This window comes from Sceloporus undulatus, chromosome 2 (assembly GCF_019175285.1).
Source record: "Sceloporus undulatus isolate JIND9_A2432 ecotype Alabama chromosome 2, SceUnd_v1.1, whole genome shotgun sequence".
Lineage (NCBI taxonomy): Eukaryota > Metazoa > Chordata > Lepidosauria > Squamata > Phrynosomatidae > Sceloporus > Sceloporus undulatus.
The window spans coordinates 122,722,159-122,736,165 of NC_056523.1; the positions used below are offsets into that span (position 1 = coordinate 122,722,159).

The window sequence follows — 14,007 nt, forward strand, 5'->3', positions numbered from 1 at the left end:
TTCCATCTTTCTCCTAGTAATGGGACTCAAGGCAGCTAACATGCCCAGGAGCACCTCTACTTTGTTATTTCAGATATACCTGTATATAGTCATTTTGGGGGGGGGGGGATACTGAGGTTAAAATAGCAAGGAGAGTGACAGAAGCCCTATACTTGGAATTGTGGGGGTAACCTGGAGAGGGATTTTGCCACATGCGTATTAAAGAATCTGGCTGTCTTAACATGCTTTTGAAGGGAGGGTCTGCATCAGAGAAGCCAAGGCAACTCTCTAGATTGCTTATATTGTTGTATATCCCACCAAAATCAGAGACATACAAAATAAAGAATTGCAGGGAGAGGGAAGGAGGTTGTCTTGCCCAGAAAATCCTTGTGTGTGAGGGTTTGCCCTCTGGCATGCTTTGCTCAAAGACACAGCAGTGAAAGCAGGCATGGGTCTGGATCAAATCTATTTCTCACTCCTGCGTGAAGATAAATCCACAATCTGCTCTTGCTCTGCCAGGGGGGAGGGAGAAAAATTGTAGGGAATCTTTGCACTCAGAATGGGACTGAAAGATGGAAGTCTCCTTGAGTATCATTCTTTAAAGGGGACTCAGGGCCTGAAAAGGGAGGCCAAAATAATGCTGCTTCAGGTCACTTTGGAGGTATTCTGTTTAAATGCTGCGTGCGTTCTAAAAGGCCGGAAGCAGTCCTAAGGACTAGAGAGCAGTTTTGGCGCAGCTTCTGGCCTGGTCATTTATACAGCATACCTTCAAAGTGACCCAAAGCAGCTTTATTTTGGCCTGTCTGTTCAGGCCCTTAGTCCTTTTTCATGGCAGCTTTGTAATGTTCAGACTGCAAGAAGTGCATAAGAAATTTTAACAGGGAATGGGATTGCATATCCTCCAACTGTCCTGATTATTCCTGTGTGATCCTACCTTTTCAGCTGCTTTTAAAATGTCCCATCTTTTCTCCCCTCCTCCCACTTTCCCCCTTAACTTACTTCAAAAGCTCCAAACAGAAATACTCAGCAGGGGAGGGAGGAGGGGTAAACTCCTGCCCTTACCAGTAGCTCAGGTAAAAGCACACTGCCACAACCTCTCTTATGTTCTTCCTCAGTAATAACTTTTGCCATCTTGATCACACTCCTTTGTTGCTGAGCTACGTATGTCCCATTTTTTATCTGTGAAACGTTTAAGGATATGGAATTGTTCTGGAAGCCACATCTGAAAAGGGGCCCTGGTAGACTGTTGTAAGGAGCAATACAATTGGGCCTGGTAGCTTCTTGGTGCAGCTAGGGTTGCCATAAGTGAGGACCTCCAAACCGGAACAAATGTAGGGCAACATTTTCAAATGTAGGACACATTTTTATAAAAATGGAGGACGTGCAAAAAATTGAGTTTTTTTTTTAATGTTAATATAAATGCATGTTTTAGGCATGATCAAAATGGAGGACATTTTGGCATTATTCTTAGACAGATGGCAGAAATGTATTTGCCCTCGGGTTCAACTGTACTTCTCAGAAGTGTTGTATTGGGCAAGGGACTGTGGTTTTTCTTCACTGCGCATGAGTTTGTAAAAATCACAGCAAGTTACATTGGCCGTGCCTCAGAGGCTTGTGCGAGGAACTGGGGCAGGCGTGCGCACGCTGAGAAAAAAAGGGCAGGCGCGCGTGCTGAGAAAAAAGGGCAGGCGTGCGTGCACGGAGGGAATGGGGCAGGCGCGCACATTGCCACTGGCCCCTGCTGAGGCCTGGGTGGCGCGCGAGCCCTCCTAGTGGGGGCGCGGTGGCGGCGGCGCTTCTGCCGCCAAGTAAGAGGAGGAAGGCGGAGCCGGAGGAGGAGGTGGGTTGGCGCCGCAGCAGCCGCATTAGCAGCAGCGGCAATGGCCGGAGCGGGCCCCCCAAACCGGGAACAAGGCACGGGTGGGGGCCCAAACCGGACCGGGACCAGGAGGGGCCCCCCGAAACCGTGATTGGCACGGGGGCCGCCGGGTTATGGCAACCCTAGGTGCAGCTGTTCAGACTCTTTTTCTCTATGCTTTTGCTCTTTCTTACTTATCATTCACTGATTGAAATGGAGACTGCAGCCAAAAAATCAGAAGAAGACTAGAAATGGGAAGGGCCAACTATGAAAGAACTAGATATGATCCTAAAGAGTAAATATAGACAACTGAGCACAAAAGTTAGACTTGCCCAAGGCATTGTATTCCCCATCACTATGTACAGATGTGAGAGCTGGACAGTGAAGAAAGTGGATAAGGTCCCACTGCAAGTTCCCATTCTGGATCTGAAAGCTTTTTAATATTGGAGACCATTTCTTTACTTTGTTTAAAATAAAAAAATAACAAGAACTAGCCAGGTTAAACATACTTAAGTAAGTTAGTAACATCACTTAAAGATTTTTTCCTTTAAACCAAATCTGGGAATTATACAGCCCTCCAAATGTTTGGACTGCAACTATCATCAGCCTGAGCGAGCATAGCCAGTAGCGTGGAATGCTTGAAGTCGCAGGATAACAACATTTGGAAGGCAAAATTATCCCCACTCCTCTTTAAAAAGGGCTTGGTATACAACTATTTAGCCGTCCATACATCCTTCACAACCACTGCAGAATTAATGCAGTTAGACACAGCTTTAACTGTCATGGCTCAATGATGTGGGATGCAGATATTTTTAGTTTTGTGAGATATTTAGCCTTCTCTGTCAGAGTGCTCTGATGCCACAACAAACTACAAATCCCAGGATTCCTCAGGATAGAGCCATGACAGTTAAAGCACTATCAAACTACATTAATTCTATACTGTGGCATCACCTTCAATTGCTGTAGACCAGTTGAGGTTTTTATGGTACAATTGCTCTACCTTGTTCACAGGTGCTTTGTTCCCTTGTTTATGGGGGATCCAGAGAACACTGTCTTCCATTTGCACCTCTTCCACTGCTTCTCCCATTTTTTTGTTCTTATAAGGAAAAAAAAACCTTCTATGGTGGGAAAGATGGTTTGTTTATTTTGTATGTGATGAACATGGATTGGTTGGTTCAGCTATTTTATTAACAAAGTGGCCTTCACTTTAACTGGGGAGAGCGGTGAAATTGCTGGTGTTAGTCCAACTGATTGGCCCATATCAGGGTGTTGGGAAGAGTTCCCCATTGCAGTTGGCAAGCCTTGAATTACCTGGGGGAGTAAACAGTAGCTGGAGCTGGCTTTTCACCCTGAAGTCAAACAATGAACAATGGGAAGAGCTGTGGGTAGGACTCTAGAGTGGATTATCAAAAGAGGTAAGAAAGGTGAGGGAGCTGTAGGAATGGAACAGAGATGAAAGCATTATGTATCCAGGCGGTGGCACACACGTGGGAGCTGGGGCAAGAGGAAGGCACATTCTGTGTCATTATCAGGCTGGCATGTTTGAAGAGGCAGCTGCTCTAACTGATTTAGCATTCCCTCTCTCTTGTTCTCAGGTAGCCATGACCCGTTGTGGTGGTGGCAACAGCAGCATCTGGATAATGGGTATAGCTTGGGCATTGTTACTGCTGTGGGCCACTGCTGAGGGCTTGGAGGATCGCTGCTTGCCTGGAGGGAAACACAAACCCAATCCAAGCCCAGAAGAACAGCTGGGTGTTTGCCAGATCTATGCAGAAAGTGAGTATTGCCAGAAGGCCTGGTGGCATAGGTGGCAGTGGGAGGGTGAGGAAGTGTGAGACTCACAGGTCTGTGGATCATGCAAGAAATTGAGCACTGAATCCCACACTTTGCTGAGGGACTCCCACAGGTCTGTTGTCATAGAGAAGTGGTGAGGAAACAAATGCTCCTATGATGGATGACATATAAATGAAGATCTGCCCTGCCCTGCCCCATGCATGTGCCAAAATACGTTCTTCTACTCTACTGTTTAGCCATTCCAATCATGATTTCTAAATCATAGAATCATAGAGCTGAAAGAGACCCAAAGGGCCATACACTCCAACCCTCTGCCATGCAGAAAGACACAATCAAATCACCCATGACAGATGGCTATCCAGCCTCTCTTTAAAAACCTCCAAAGAAAGTCTCCATCACTCTCCAATGGAGTGCGTTCCACTGTTCCAGTTCTTACTGTCAGGAGGTTCTTCCTAATGTTTAGGTGGAATCTCTGTATAGGTAAAATACAGGTGCACAATTCCCATCATCTGCAGCTGCCATAGCTTTGCCAGGTCAGGATTACAGCATATCAGATCCTGACATTTCAGGCCCAAACCTGAGACATAGGGATGACTATGGGGCTATTTGTTGCAGGGGTGCTGAGAAAGCTCCGGCCAAACTGTTGCCTTCTCAGTACTCCACATGCCTGGACCAGACCTCCGTGTTAGTGTGGCAGCAAAATGTTGACACCTTGCCAGTGTCAAAGAGGATCTCGACCCATGTGTCAGACTTCTATTAAGGCACAGGAGCAGAGCTAGTGAAATAGCTGACTGACAAACCTATGATACAGAATGGGAAAAAGAGGCAGGATTCCCTGTATAGCAGAGTGCTATGAAGGGGTTTACTAACTAGTTCTCTGCAGGAGCAGCCTGAATTTCTGAGCCCTCATAGTAATACCTGACAGTTATACCTAGAGCTATTTTGCTAATGAAGTAAAAGGACTAGAAATAACTAAAAAAATAGAGCTGCTGACAGAATAATTCTTTCTACAGATGCATGCTGCTCACCAGAGATTGCCCAGGATCTTTCCAAAGCCAATGACATCTACTGGAACCACTGTGGGAGCCTCAGCAGCAGGTCAGATGCAGCCCATCTCCTCAGAGGAGGCAAAAACTGCTATGCCTGCTGTCCTCACATATGTCTACCTTCCTGTGAAACCTAGTATGGCTAACCAGTTTTCATAGAGTCATAGAGTCACAGAGTTGGAAGAGACCACAAGGGCCATTCGGTACAACTGCCTTTTGCTTCTAAACTCCCATCGCCAGTCTTGAAGTTTGCCAAACAACTGGAGTGGAGTTGAGTCTGGCCTGGCCTGAGGCATTTTGTTGCTTGAGATGGACAGGCAATTATATCCCCTATCCGCCCAGTTCCAAGTGAAGAGTACTCAAAGCCAACCAAGCTAAGCAGAAAACAAGTACCTCTCCAGCTCTGTCAGTAGAAATACTACAATAAGAAATTATAGCGTGGTACAGACCTCCCAAAAAGGGAGGCCTGCTGGCACCTGTTTTTCCTCTGCAGGGAAGCCACAGCTGCCAAACCGCGCAGCTTCCCTGCGGAGGAAAAAGAGCCCACAAAAAGCGGGTTCTTTTTACCCTGAGGTGGTGGCGTACTGAATACGCCACTGGCACACTCAGTATGTAAGCGCCACGTGGTGCCGTGCGGACACCGTGCAGCACTTACGTAATAATGGCAGCACCCATGTATACAGGGCAGTGCCACTGTTACACCCTCATCACATGCAAGGGTTGTGGTGCGTATGGTTGCTCTGCCCCCAGGCAATCCTAGTACATGACAAGGGCGTCATGAAAGGTCCGTCTGTACCGGGCCTACATTAGCAATAGATTTCTGCCTTTTCATGATATCCAGAATATGTTGTCTCAAGCACCCACATCACTCTGCCTCATCATAAAGCTGGCCCTGGATAGAGGGTTCTGCTTTTCATTGATTTTTTCCTCTTTATTTGGTGGTTGGTTTTTTTTTTTGAAACTCACTGTCAAGACGTCTGTACTATTGACATGTTTGGCCTTTCTTTTAGAGAACCTTCTGCTCTCCTGATTTCATAGGGCCAGTATTGCCAAAATCTTGTTGGTAACTTGTTATGTTATACTGGTTATGCCTGTATAACAATTTATGGAAACATTGTATGAGAAGGTATCCAGTACCTACTTCAGTTATTCCTCACATTCCTTTGAACCAGCTATGCAATTATCAGTCAGATAGTTCATTTCTACCCTTTGCCACTGATGGGTAGCAGGGCTGCAGTTGGTTGCATATCTGGGAAAGTAGAAACAACTGTTGTTCTTGTACAGGTTGTATGTGTGAAAGCTGCTTCTTCTTTGCCAGCTACATAATGGCAGGTGGATGGCATCCATGTACACAACCACAGCCAGTTGGTAGCTGAGGGGTAGAACTTTGCCTGGCAGTAATCCAGCTGCTGGTGGACAGCTGGGGAAGAAGGAGCACAACTTTGCCCTTGGAGCCGTCAAGTGCACCAGCAGAGTGCTATGCTTTGCCACCAGTTCAATAGGACCCTGGCCATTTACTGCTACAAAACCCACCACTAATACTGTTTCCTTCTCCCTGGCAGATGTGAGGAATATCTGGAGCAAGTGGAATGTTTCTACCGCTGTTCCCCCATTGCTGCTCAGTGGCCTCACCCTCGACGACCCACAACATTGCTGGCAGTGCCCCTCTGCCAGAGTTTCTGTGACAGATGGTGAGTAGTCTACTTGTATAGAAAAGGGTCATTGGGTTGAAGAAATAGGGAGAGAGCAGCCATCTCCTTGAGGTAGCAGAACTGGGGACTGTCAGCAGAAGACCACATCCTATTTATGCAGGTTCAGGTATCATCCAGTGATTCTGTGTCTCCTTACATGGGAAGTAAGTTCGACTGAAAAAAGTGGACTCACTTCTAGATCACCATGCATAGGATTATGTTGTAAATTAAAAGCAAGCTTATTTTTAAAACCTAAAATTAGCAAAAGACATACAAGACTGTTTTATTCCTCCCTCTGACCTTTTAAAAGTTCAAGTTCAGAAGACTCAATGAAGCCATCTTCCTTATCAGTTCAGCACTGTGGCTGGAGAAACTATCTCAGCCACTTGCATTCTCTTTAGAACAAAGACTGTTATATTCTGGGACACTATATCAAGAGGCCCACCTGGGCACAGAAGCTGACTTAACCTAGAAAGAGAACATAGAAGGTTTCTGAAAGAGATGCTTATCTCACAAATCCTCCCTGCTCCACCTGCCTTCTTTGGTCCCAGCACCAGGCTGCTGATGGTGAAAACAAATGAAAGTTATGCTATCAACAAATAAGACTAAGAAAATATAAACACCATGGGTAAGGTGGTGGTATTATGTTGAGAAAAGGAAGCTTGAGACACTCTTTGGATGAAAGGGCTTTTTGGTTGAGAGAAGAGGTTCAACTCTTCACATAAACCTTATTTAGGTGTTCTGAAAGTAAATACTATAAAATAAACATGAGTTGGGGAGGCATGCTACCCTGTCCTCTTAGTCCTCATTTCCATGACCCCCTACAAACTATCAGCATGGGGAAAGTGTGACCTGCAGGCTGTTTTTTTTTCCCTGGGGGAGGGTTGAAAATGCAAAATGTACGAAATGCCTTCTACGTGTTTTGCCTATTGTGGGCATTTTTGGAGCTCTTTGGACATTTTAGACCCAGAAGAGGCCTTTTAAAATCATTTCCTGTTGTTAAAAAAGGCTAGATGGCCATCTGTTGGGGATGCTTTGATTTGGATTTCCTGCATGGCAGGGGGTTGGACTGGATGGCCCTTGTGGTCTCTTCCAACTCTATGATTCTATGATTTCCCCAAAGTGGGCTATGGGGCCTAAAAACATGGTAAAATTGCTCCCGCCTAAATGGAGTTTGGGGGGACTTGGGGAAATTTAACAAAAGTGGGGAGATATACATTGGCCATCCAAGGTCTTCTGAGGGGGGGCTAATGTCCCCCCTAGCTTTCTGCAGTTGTCCACTCCTGACATAGAGGGTGATTTCTAATGGAGAGAGCCTCCTTCATCTATGAATTATATGTGTGTCCCCCCCCCTCCACACATTTTACTCACTTTCAGAATGTCTGAAAAGGATTTAGTCATAAAACTCACTGTGTTATTTTGGGCCAGGTATTGCTGCTCAACTTAACCTTCCTCTGACAGTTATAGGAAGGAACCAACTTAAGTTCTCTGGAAGAAAGGTGGAATATAAATGTAATAATGCAATCACAATTCAACTGTCTTCCTTTTCACCCCATCCTATCATCTCCTCAGGTATGATGCTTGCAAAGAGGACCTGACCTGTGCTCGGAACTGGCTTACAGATTGGCACTGGGGTCCTGATGGAAATAACTGCAGTCAAGACTGTATCTCTTATGGCCAGGTGAGAGTAGAGTTAAGTGAGGGTGATGACTGACCACAAGCATGGTGCTCTTGAGCAACACAGAATAGTGTCCCCTCAGTTTGCCCAAGGTCTCATCTCTTCAATCCATATAGCAGACGATTGGCATGCATCTGTGTGTACCTTCAAGTCACTTGTCAACTTCTTGCAACTTCATGAATTTCATAGGCTTTTCTTAGGCAAGGAATACTCAGAGATGGTTTTGCCAGTTCCTTCCTCTGAAATATAGCCCACAGCGCCTGGTATTCATTGATAGTCTCCTATCCCAGTACTAGCCAGGGCTGATCCAGTTTAGTTTCCAAGATCAAGCAGGATCTGATGCTTTTAGGGTGATTACGCCCAGGGTAGAACAGACCTACATGGTTTGATTCTAATTCTGCCAACATAACTGTAGACATTTAAAGTCTCCCAAGGTTTTAATGGCATTGAATGTGGGAAAGTGTTGGGTTTTTGAGAGCAGTATGGTCTCTCTGATTGGCAGAATCAGAACCATATTTTGCACCCAATGCCATTAAGAGCTTGGACACTTCAAATTTGCATTCACTGTCATAAAGAGCTTGGACACTTAGGGCTATGCTGACAGAATTAAAATCAAACCATACATGATGTCTAAAACTGATAGCATGGTGTGACCAGTTCAGGGAAAAAATTAACCACATGCATATATTTTTCCTCTTATGCTGTGTATCTGAAAACTCTTGTTCTGCAGCTTTTCTTAGAGTGGTTAATTTTGAATGGGAGGCAGCACTGATGCCACATGAGCATTTATGTTAACATTCCCATTCTTGCAATTGTTCAGTAGATTATTTGCAGGCACTATTGTTTAAAATACAATGAATTAATTTATACAACAGAGGTGAGGAACCTGTGGGCTTCTGAGATGATGTTTGAATAATCTACATATGGCTGTCCTAGATGAGAGAAGCCTACATGGGGAAGGGAAGAGCTATTTTTGGATGCAGAGGTCACCACAGCCAACACCACCATGCAAAGCTCTAGACTACTCAGCCACACATCCTGTCTCAAGAAGGCTCTTTCACAGTTTGACAAGAATTCCCATAAATTCTAATCACTGCCTGGGTAGCTGGGCATATGAGAATCAGAGTTCTTCAGCATCTGGAAGGCCACAAGTTTCCTGCCTGATTAATATAAATGAATATGTCAATTTAGGAGCCCACATAAAATGAGACTGACTGACAAGTCTGTCCATTACAACCACCATGCTGCTGCCTCAATGCTGTTTGGTGCTCTGTATAGGTACGGCATGACTCATGCACACTCTGGATGAAGAACCTGCTGTGACTTCTGTTTAAATGTTATGGGTGACATCACCCTTGCGTATATTGGCAGCCTCACTGAGTTAAGAGCCTTTGACAGTGATTCTCTGCTCACCTCCTGTCTCACAAACAGAAATAACCCGTTGCGTGCTTTACTGTCCCCAGGCTTAGGAAAGATGGGAGATCTCTCATGTTATGTAACATTACATGACAGGCCTCAGCCCTTTCCATAAGAGGACAGTCAAATTCTTACTGAATGCTGTTGGCCTGGCACTGAGCCAGTCCATTCGCCCCTTGGACAGCTCATTTGGTTAGTGTTCAGAGACAGGAATGGAAACAGGCAGACAGCAACAGTTGAGCTGAGAGCTTGTTGAAAGAAATGGACAGTATGCAACTGACTGTGTGCCAATGTCAGACCCATTTGGTCACTGCCTCATTTGTTCACTATTTTTTTCCATTGTGAATGGTAACAAAGCTTACTAGAGATGTGTCATGACTCTTGAGTTCCCACCTTCCTGACATCAGTACTCAAATAACCAAACAGAGAAAAACTTTAATCGTGTGCAAATTCCCCCAGTATTCCTAAAGAGAAATATCATTGATTTATTGTGCACCAATTGATGGCGATAAGAGAGCATATGAACATAAAATTTTAGAAAACCTGAATTTCAACACCTCTTATTTTAGAAGTTAATCTGTTTCTTATGGTATTAGCTCTTGAATTCAGGCATTTTCTAGATAAGGCAAACAGATATACAACACTTGCTGAAATTCCCTCTTCTATACAATTGTTAAATGTAGAAGAACCCCATCCTGCTTTTCATTTGACCACCCTGAAGTCTGAATATCCTTAATTGTAAGATTCCTTGGTTTTGCTTTATGTTTTAGAAAAAGACATCAAAGAAATATGAACTATGATCAGCTATAACCCATGATGAGTTGGGTTTCTCCTGTTGCCTCCTGTAGTCAGTTCCACTGAGCAAGCAGAAGGTTTACAGAATCTGTCCCTCAACAGTGAGGTCGCTTTATTGTAGTGGTCTTTGCATATCAGAAGAGACAACCAGGACGAACCTTGAGCAAATCAGATCCCATGGAAGGAGACGTTTCTGGTTAAATTAGAAAGAAACACCTACCTGAGGCTTGAAATAACTCACTCAATAGGCCATCCTCATCTGCTGGTTTAGACTTGGTGGGTGAAGTTGCTGCCACCACCCAGACCTATCCTAGCCAACATGGCCTATGTTCAGAGACTCTGAAAGCTGTGATGCCAAACATCTGATGAACACCATGCTGCCTCCCTGTTCTTATTTTTCCAGATAGTGGACATGTTTGGTTTGTAGTCAGTTCACAATTGTAGCCGCTTTTATTCAAAATTCTTTATAGTGTTGGTTTTTTTCCCATCTGAAAAGTGATGATTAGAATTATCACAGCTGGCCCAAGACATTTTGATGCCTGAAGTAAAGAACATGAGGGCAATCCCTTCCATTCGGCAAATAAAAGCTGACTAGACTGGCAGGTTGAATCTTTTTTCAACATTGATAATAGGATAGCACCCTCCACAGCTGAAGCTGGTGGACTAACTCAGGAAGTGTCAGGCCAAAACTGAAGAGGACTCCTGTACATTTACTGGTTAGGTGTAAGAGGGCATTTCAACAGGTGTTGCTTGTAATGCAACCAAGAAACAAGCAACACCAGCTGAAATTCCCTCTTCCACACAACCTATAAAGGTAACAGAACAATCTCCAGTTTTTACTCTGGCAACCCTACAGACAGTCCACTTATTAAACAGCTTTCCCCTCCAGCATATTGCTGCTGCCTCCCAGCATTTGCTGCCTAAGGCAATTACCTAATGACAGCCCTTGGAATGTCCCAAATGGGATAGGAGAGAGCCATTCTCTGGATTCAGCTCTACAGTCCACCACAACCAAAGATGCAGAGCTCTAGACTCACTCACCCACATACTGTCTCGGGAAGGAAGAGCTTTCTGTAATTATAACATGCATTCTCTCACTTTTTGCAGATGTACAGGGATGGAAAGGAGCTATGCGAAACCATTTGGGATGATACTTTCATCATCAGCACTGATCCCTGTGAGTGCCTGACCCTGACTGCCTCCGATACAGTCTTCTCAGCCTCTTATTCACACCTCAGAGACAACACAGAGGAGTCTGAAACCACCAAGGCAGACAACAAGAGAGAAGGCCACCTTGGCCCTAGCAAGCTCTGTACAAGCAACCTGCTACTCCAGCGTCTGAGAAGGAACATGCAGAAACGTTCTGTCTTCATGGAGGATGTGGAAGGGAGTGGGAGTGGGTTCTGACCCAATATAGCCACCCTTCCAAGTGAAAAATAACCCCCTCCCCTGTAAACACCTGGAGTTTCGTGGGAGGGGGGGGTCGCTTGTGATTTATGCAAATTGTCATGTTCCATGTTACCAGCTTCTCATTGTGTAGCTCTGTGCAATTTGATCTGGCCATGTCCTAGGAAGCAGATCTGGCACCTTAGCAGGGCTCTTGAGTCTGGTGCCTTTAGCAATAGTTTACTTACATCGGGGCACCTCCCTCTCCTTTGGAAATCTGCCCATGTCCACTGCTTTCCCCAAGCTCTCATTTTGTACAAGTTAAAAAAAGATATTAGAGACCAGTTAATAGTGATAACTCCATCACCCCCTCCTTTCCTTCCAATGGCTGTTCTTCCACCACCACCACCTTGCTGCCATACCTCTGAGAGGTGATGTAAGTGAACCTCACACAATTGAAGACAGCCATCCTTCAAAGGCACTGTTGAGAGAACAAAGGCTTGGGTGGAAAAGAAATTGTGAGTCCAAACTGCTATGGCTATAGACATGATTGCCAGTGGGACCTAAAATGGTTGGGTTGTCACTGGTAAACCATAACATGGAGGCAGCAGGCATTAGAAAAAACACTGGCCACTAGGCTGGGTTAGAGAACTGTATTGCTGGATTAGCTGGTGCAATTACAGGCTGGAATCTTAAAAAGCTGCAGTTACTTGAGAAGGAATAGCTGCTATTAAATTTAGATTTTATGCAAATACTACCTGAGATTGTGGAAAAGAGATTGTGCAACAGACATGAAGAGATATAGACTGTATGTAATTTTAACAATACAATGTGTATATTTTTTTTAATTGGTTAACTGTCATGTCTGTGCTGCCTGCATTTTTGTGTAGCATTTTCTTGACCAACAAAACAACATCCATATATTCAGGTATAGACACTGTGCAAATTTTGTTTGTAAGACTGTCCCTTAATGAACTTGCATTTTCAGCATGTTTGCATCAAATAGCACATCATACTCAGTTTAAAAACTTATCTATACTTGTGAGAAAAAATAAAAATGTACATGTGTTAAAAGAGTTTGTAAGGAAATTAATAGAATGGAGTGGTTCCTCTTTTATCAGCTTGCACAAACAGCAGCTCTTTCGCAAACAGCTCTTTCTCATCTTTCTCCATGTTCCATTTTATGCCTCTTTGCCCATCCTAGTCTGCTCTTGTTCATGTCTGCATCATAAATGCATCCAGTCCTATTGCAGGCTGTTGAACAGGTAGACTACTATCTAACACTGCTAAACAGTAATAAGACCTGACAGAGCCTCTGCTTAAAGAGGAGGGACAATGAGTGTGTCTGGGGAGCAAGACAGACAGTTAAGACAAATGGAGAAGTGAGGAGGACAAATGAGAAACAGAGACGAATCATGTTTAGCTGATACAAGAGAAGCTTTGAGAAGGAAGCTGATGCTGACATTCTGAAAGCAGGTTTGGGCAATGTACTATTCTCCAGATAGTGCAGAGATGCAACTTCTAACCACTTTAAGTAGCAAAGCCAACAAGAGATGCTGGGAGTAAACAGTATTTGGAGTACTGCACTTTGCCCAATCCTGTATTTTTAAAAAATAATGTTTACTAAAAATAAAACATAGCATATACATAAAAAACCTTAAACATTTTATATATAAAAAAGAAACATCATATAACATCAAAAAACCATACTACTATATAAAACAAACATATCTAATTCCCTAACTCAACCATTTCCCCCTGCTCTCCCCCCTAAAAATACTAAACCAACCAATTACATAAACTAACGTACCATCTATACTCGACTATAAGTCGACCTCATGTATAAGTCGAGGATAGATTTTGGGGCCAAAATTATGGCTTTTGATATGACCTGTTGATAATACGAGAGTAAAACTTAGGGGCATGTGACAAGGGAGGTAAAGAATGAAGCAAAGGGAAACAATGCCAAACAACATACAAAATTCAAGCAGACACCACTGTTTGTGCTCACATTAAAGACTGGATGGATGAAAGAATATAGGGGAATCAGTGTTTCCAGGACAGATTAAGCTCTTGCCTTTCACCCGAGTCTGGTTCCCTTTTTTTTGAGGGGGGGGGGGGAAGCGTTAGTTTATGACATTTAGATTGACCTGCGGATAAGTCGACTAAAATTTCTAGACTTATACATGAGTATATATAGTAAACTTTTACATACTATGATATAACTAAATTGACTTCCCACCCTCCCGCCCCAGGATGTTCAAAATAAAATAATTAATAATAACAAATAATTAACAAATTTCTCTAAAATACTTGTCTACATCAAATCCACTTCTGTTCTACTAAAACATCAAAAGTGCTTCA

At 43.9% G+C, this 14,007-nt stretch overlaps 1 protein-coding gene across 10 annotated transcripts in view; it reads left to right on the forward strand.

Moving 5' to 3' along the window:
* The window catches only part of RTBDN (retbindin), a 39,957-nt gene extending 27,256 nt beyond the window's left edge, over positions 1-12,701 (forward strand). For 7 of the 10 annotated variants that reach the window (XM_042452800.1, XM_042452793.1, XM_042452794.1 and 4 more), the window contains 5 exons: positions 3,433-3,613; positions 4,645-4,729; positions 6,240-6,368; positions 7,941-8,049; positions 11,365-12,701. In XM_042452800.1, the coding sequence (XP_042308734.1) occupies positions 3,439-3,613; positions 4,645-4,729; positions 6,240-6,368; positions 7,941-8,049; positions 11,365-11,664 (798 nt within the window). In that variant the 5' untranslated portion in view covers positions 3,433-3,438 and the 3' untranslated portion in view covers positions 11,665-12,701. Of the gene's footprint in view, positions 1-1,027; positions 1,053-3,157; positions 3,253-3,432; positions 3,614-4,644; positions 4,730-6,239; positions 6,369-7,940; positions 8,050-11,364 lie in introns of those variants that run through there. The other 3 variants (XM_042452801.1, XM_042452799.1, XM_042452802.1) reach the window with 3 other exon arrangements.
* The last annotated feature ends 1,306 nt before the right edge of the window (positions 12,702-14,007 follow it).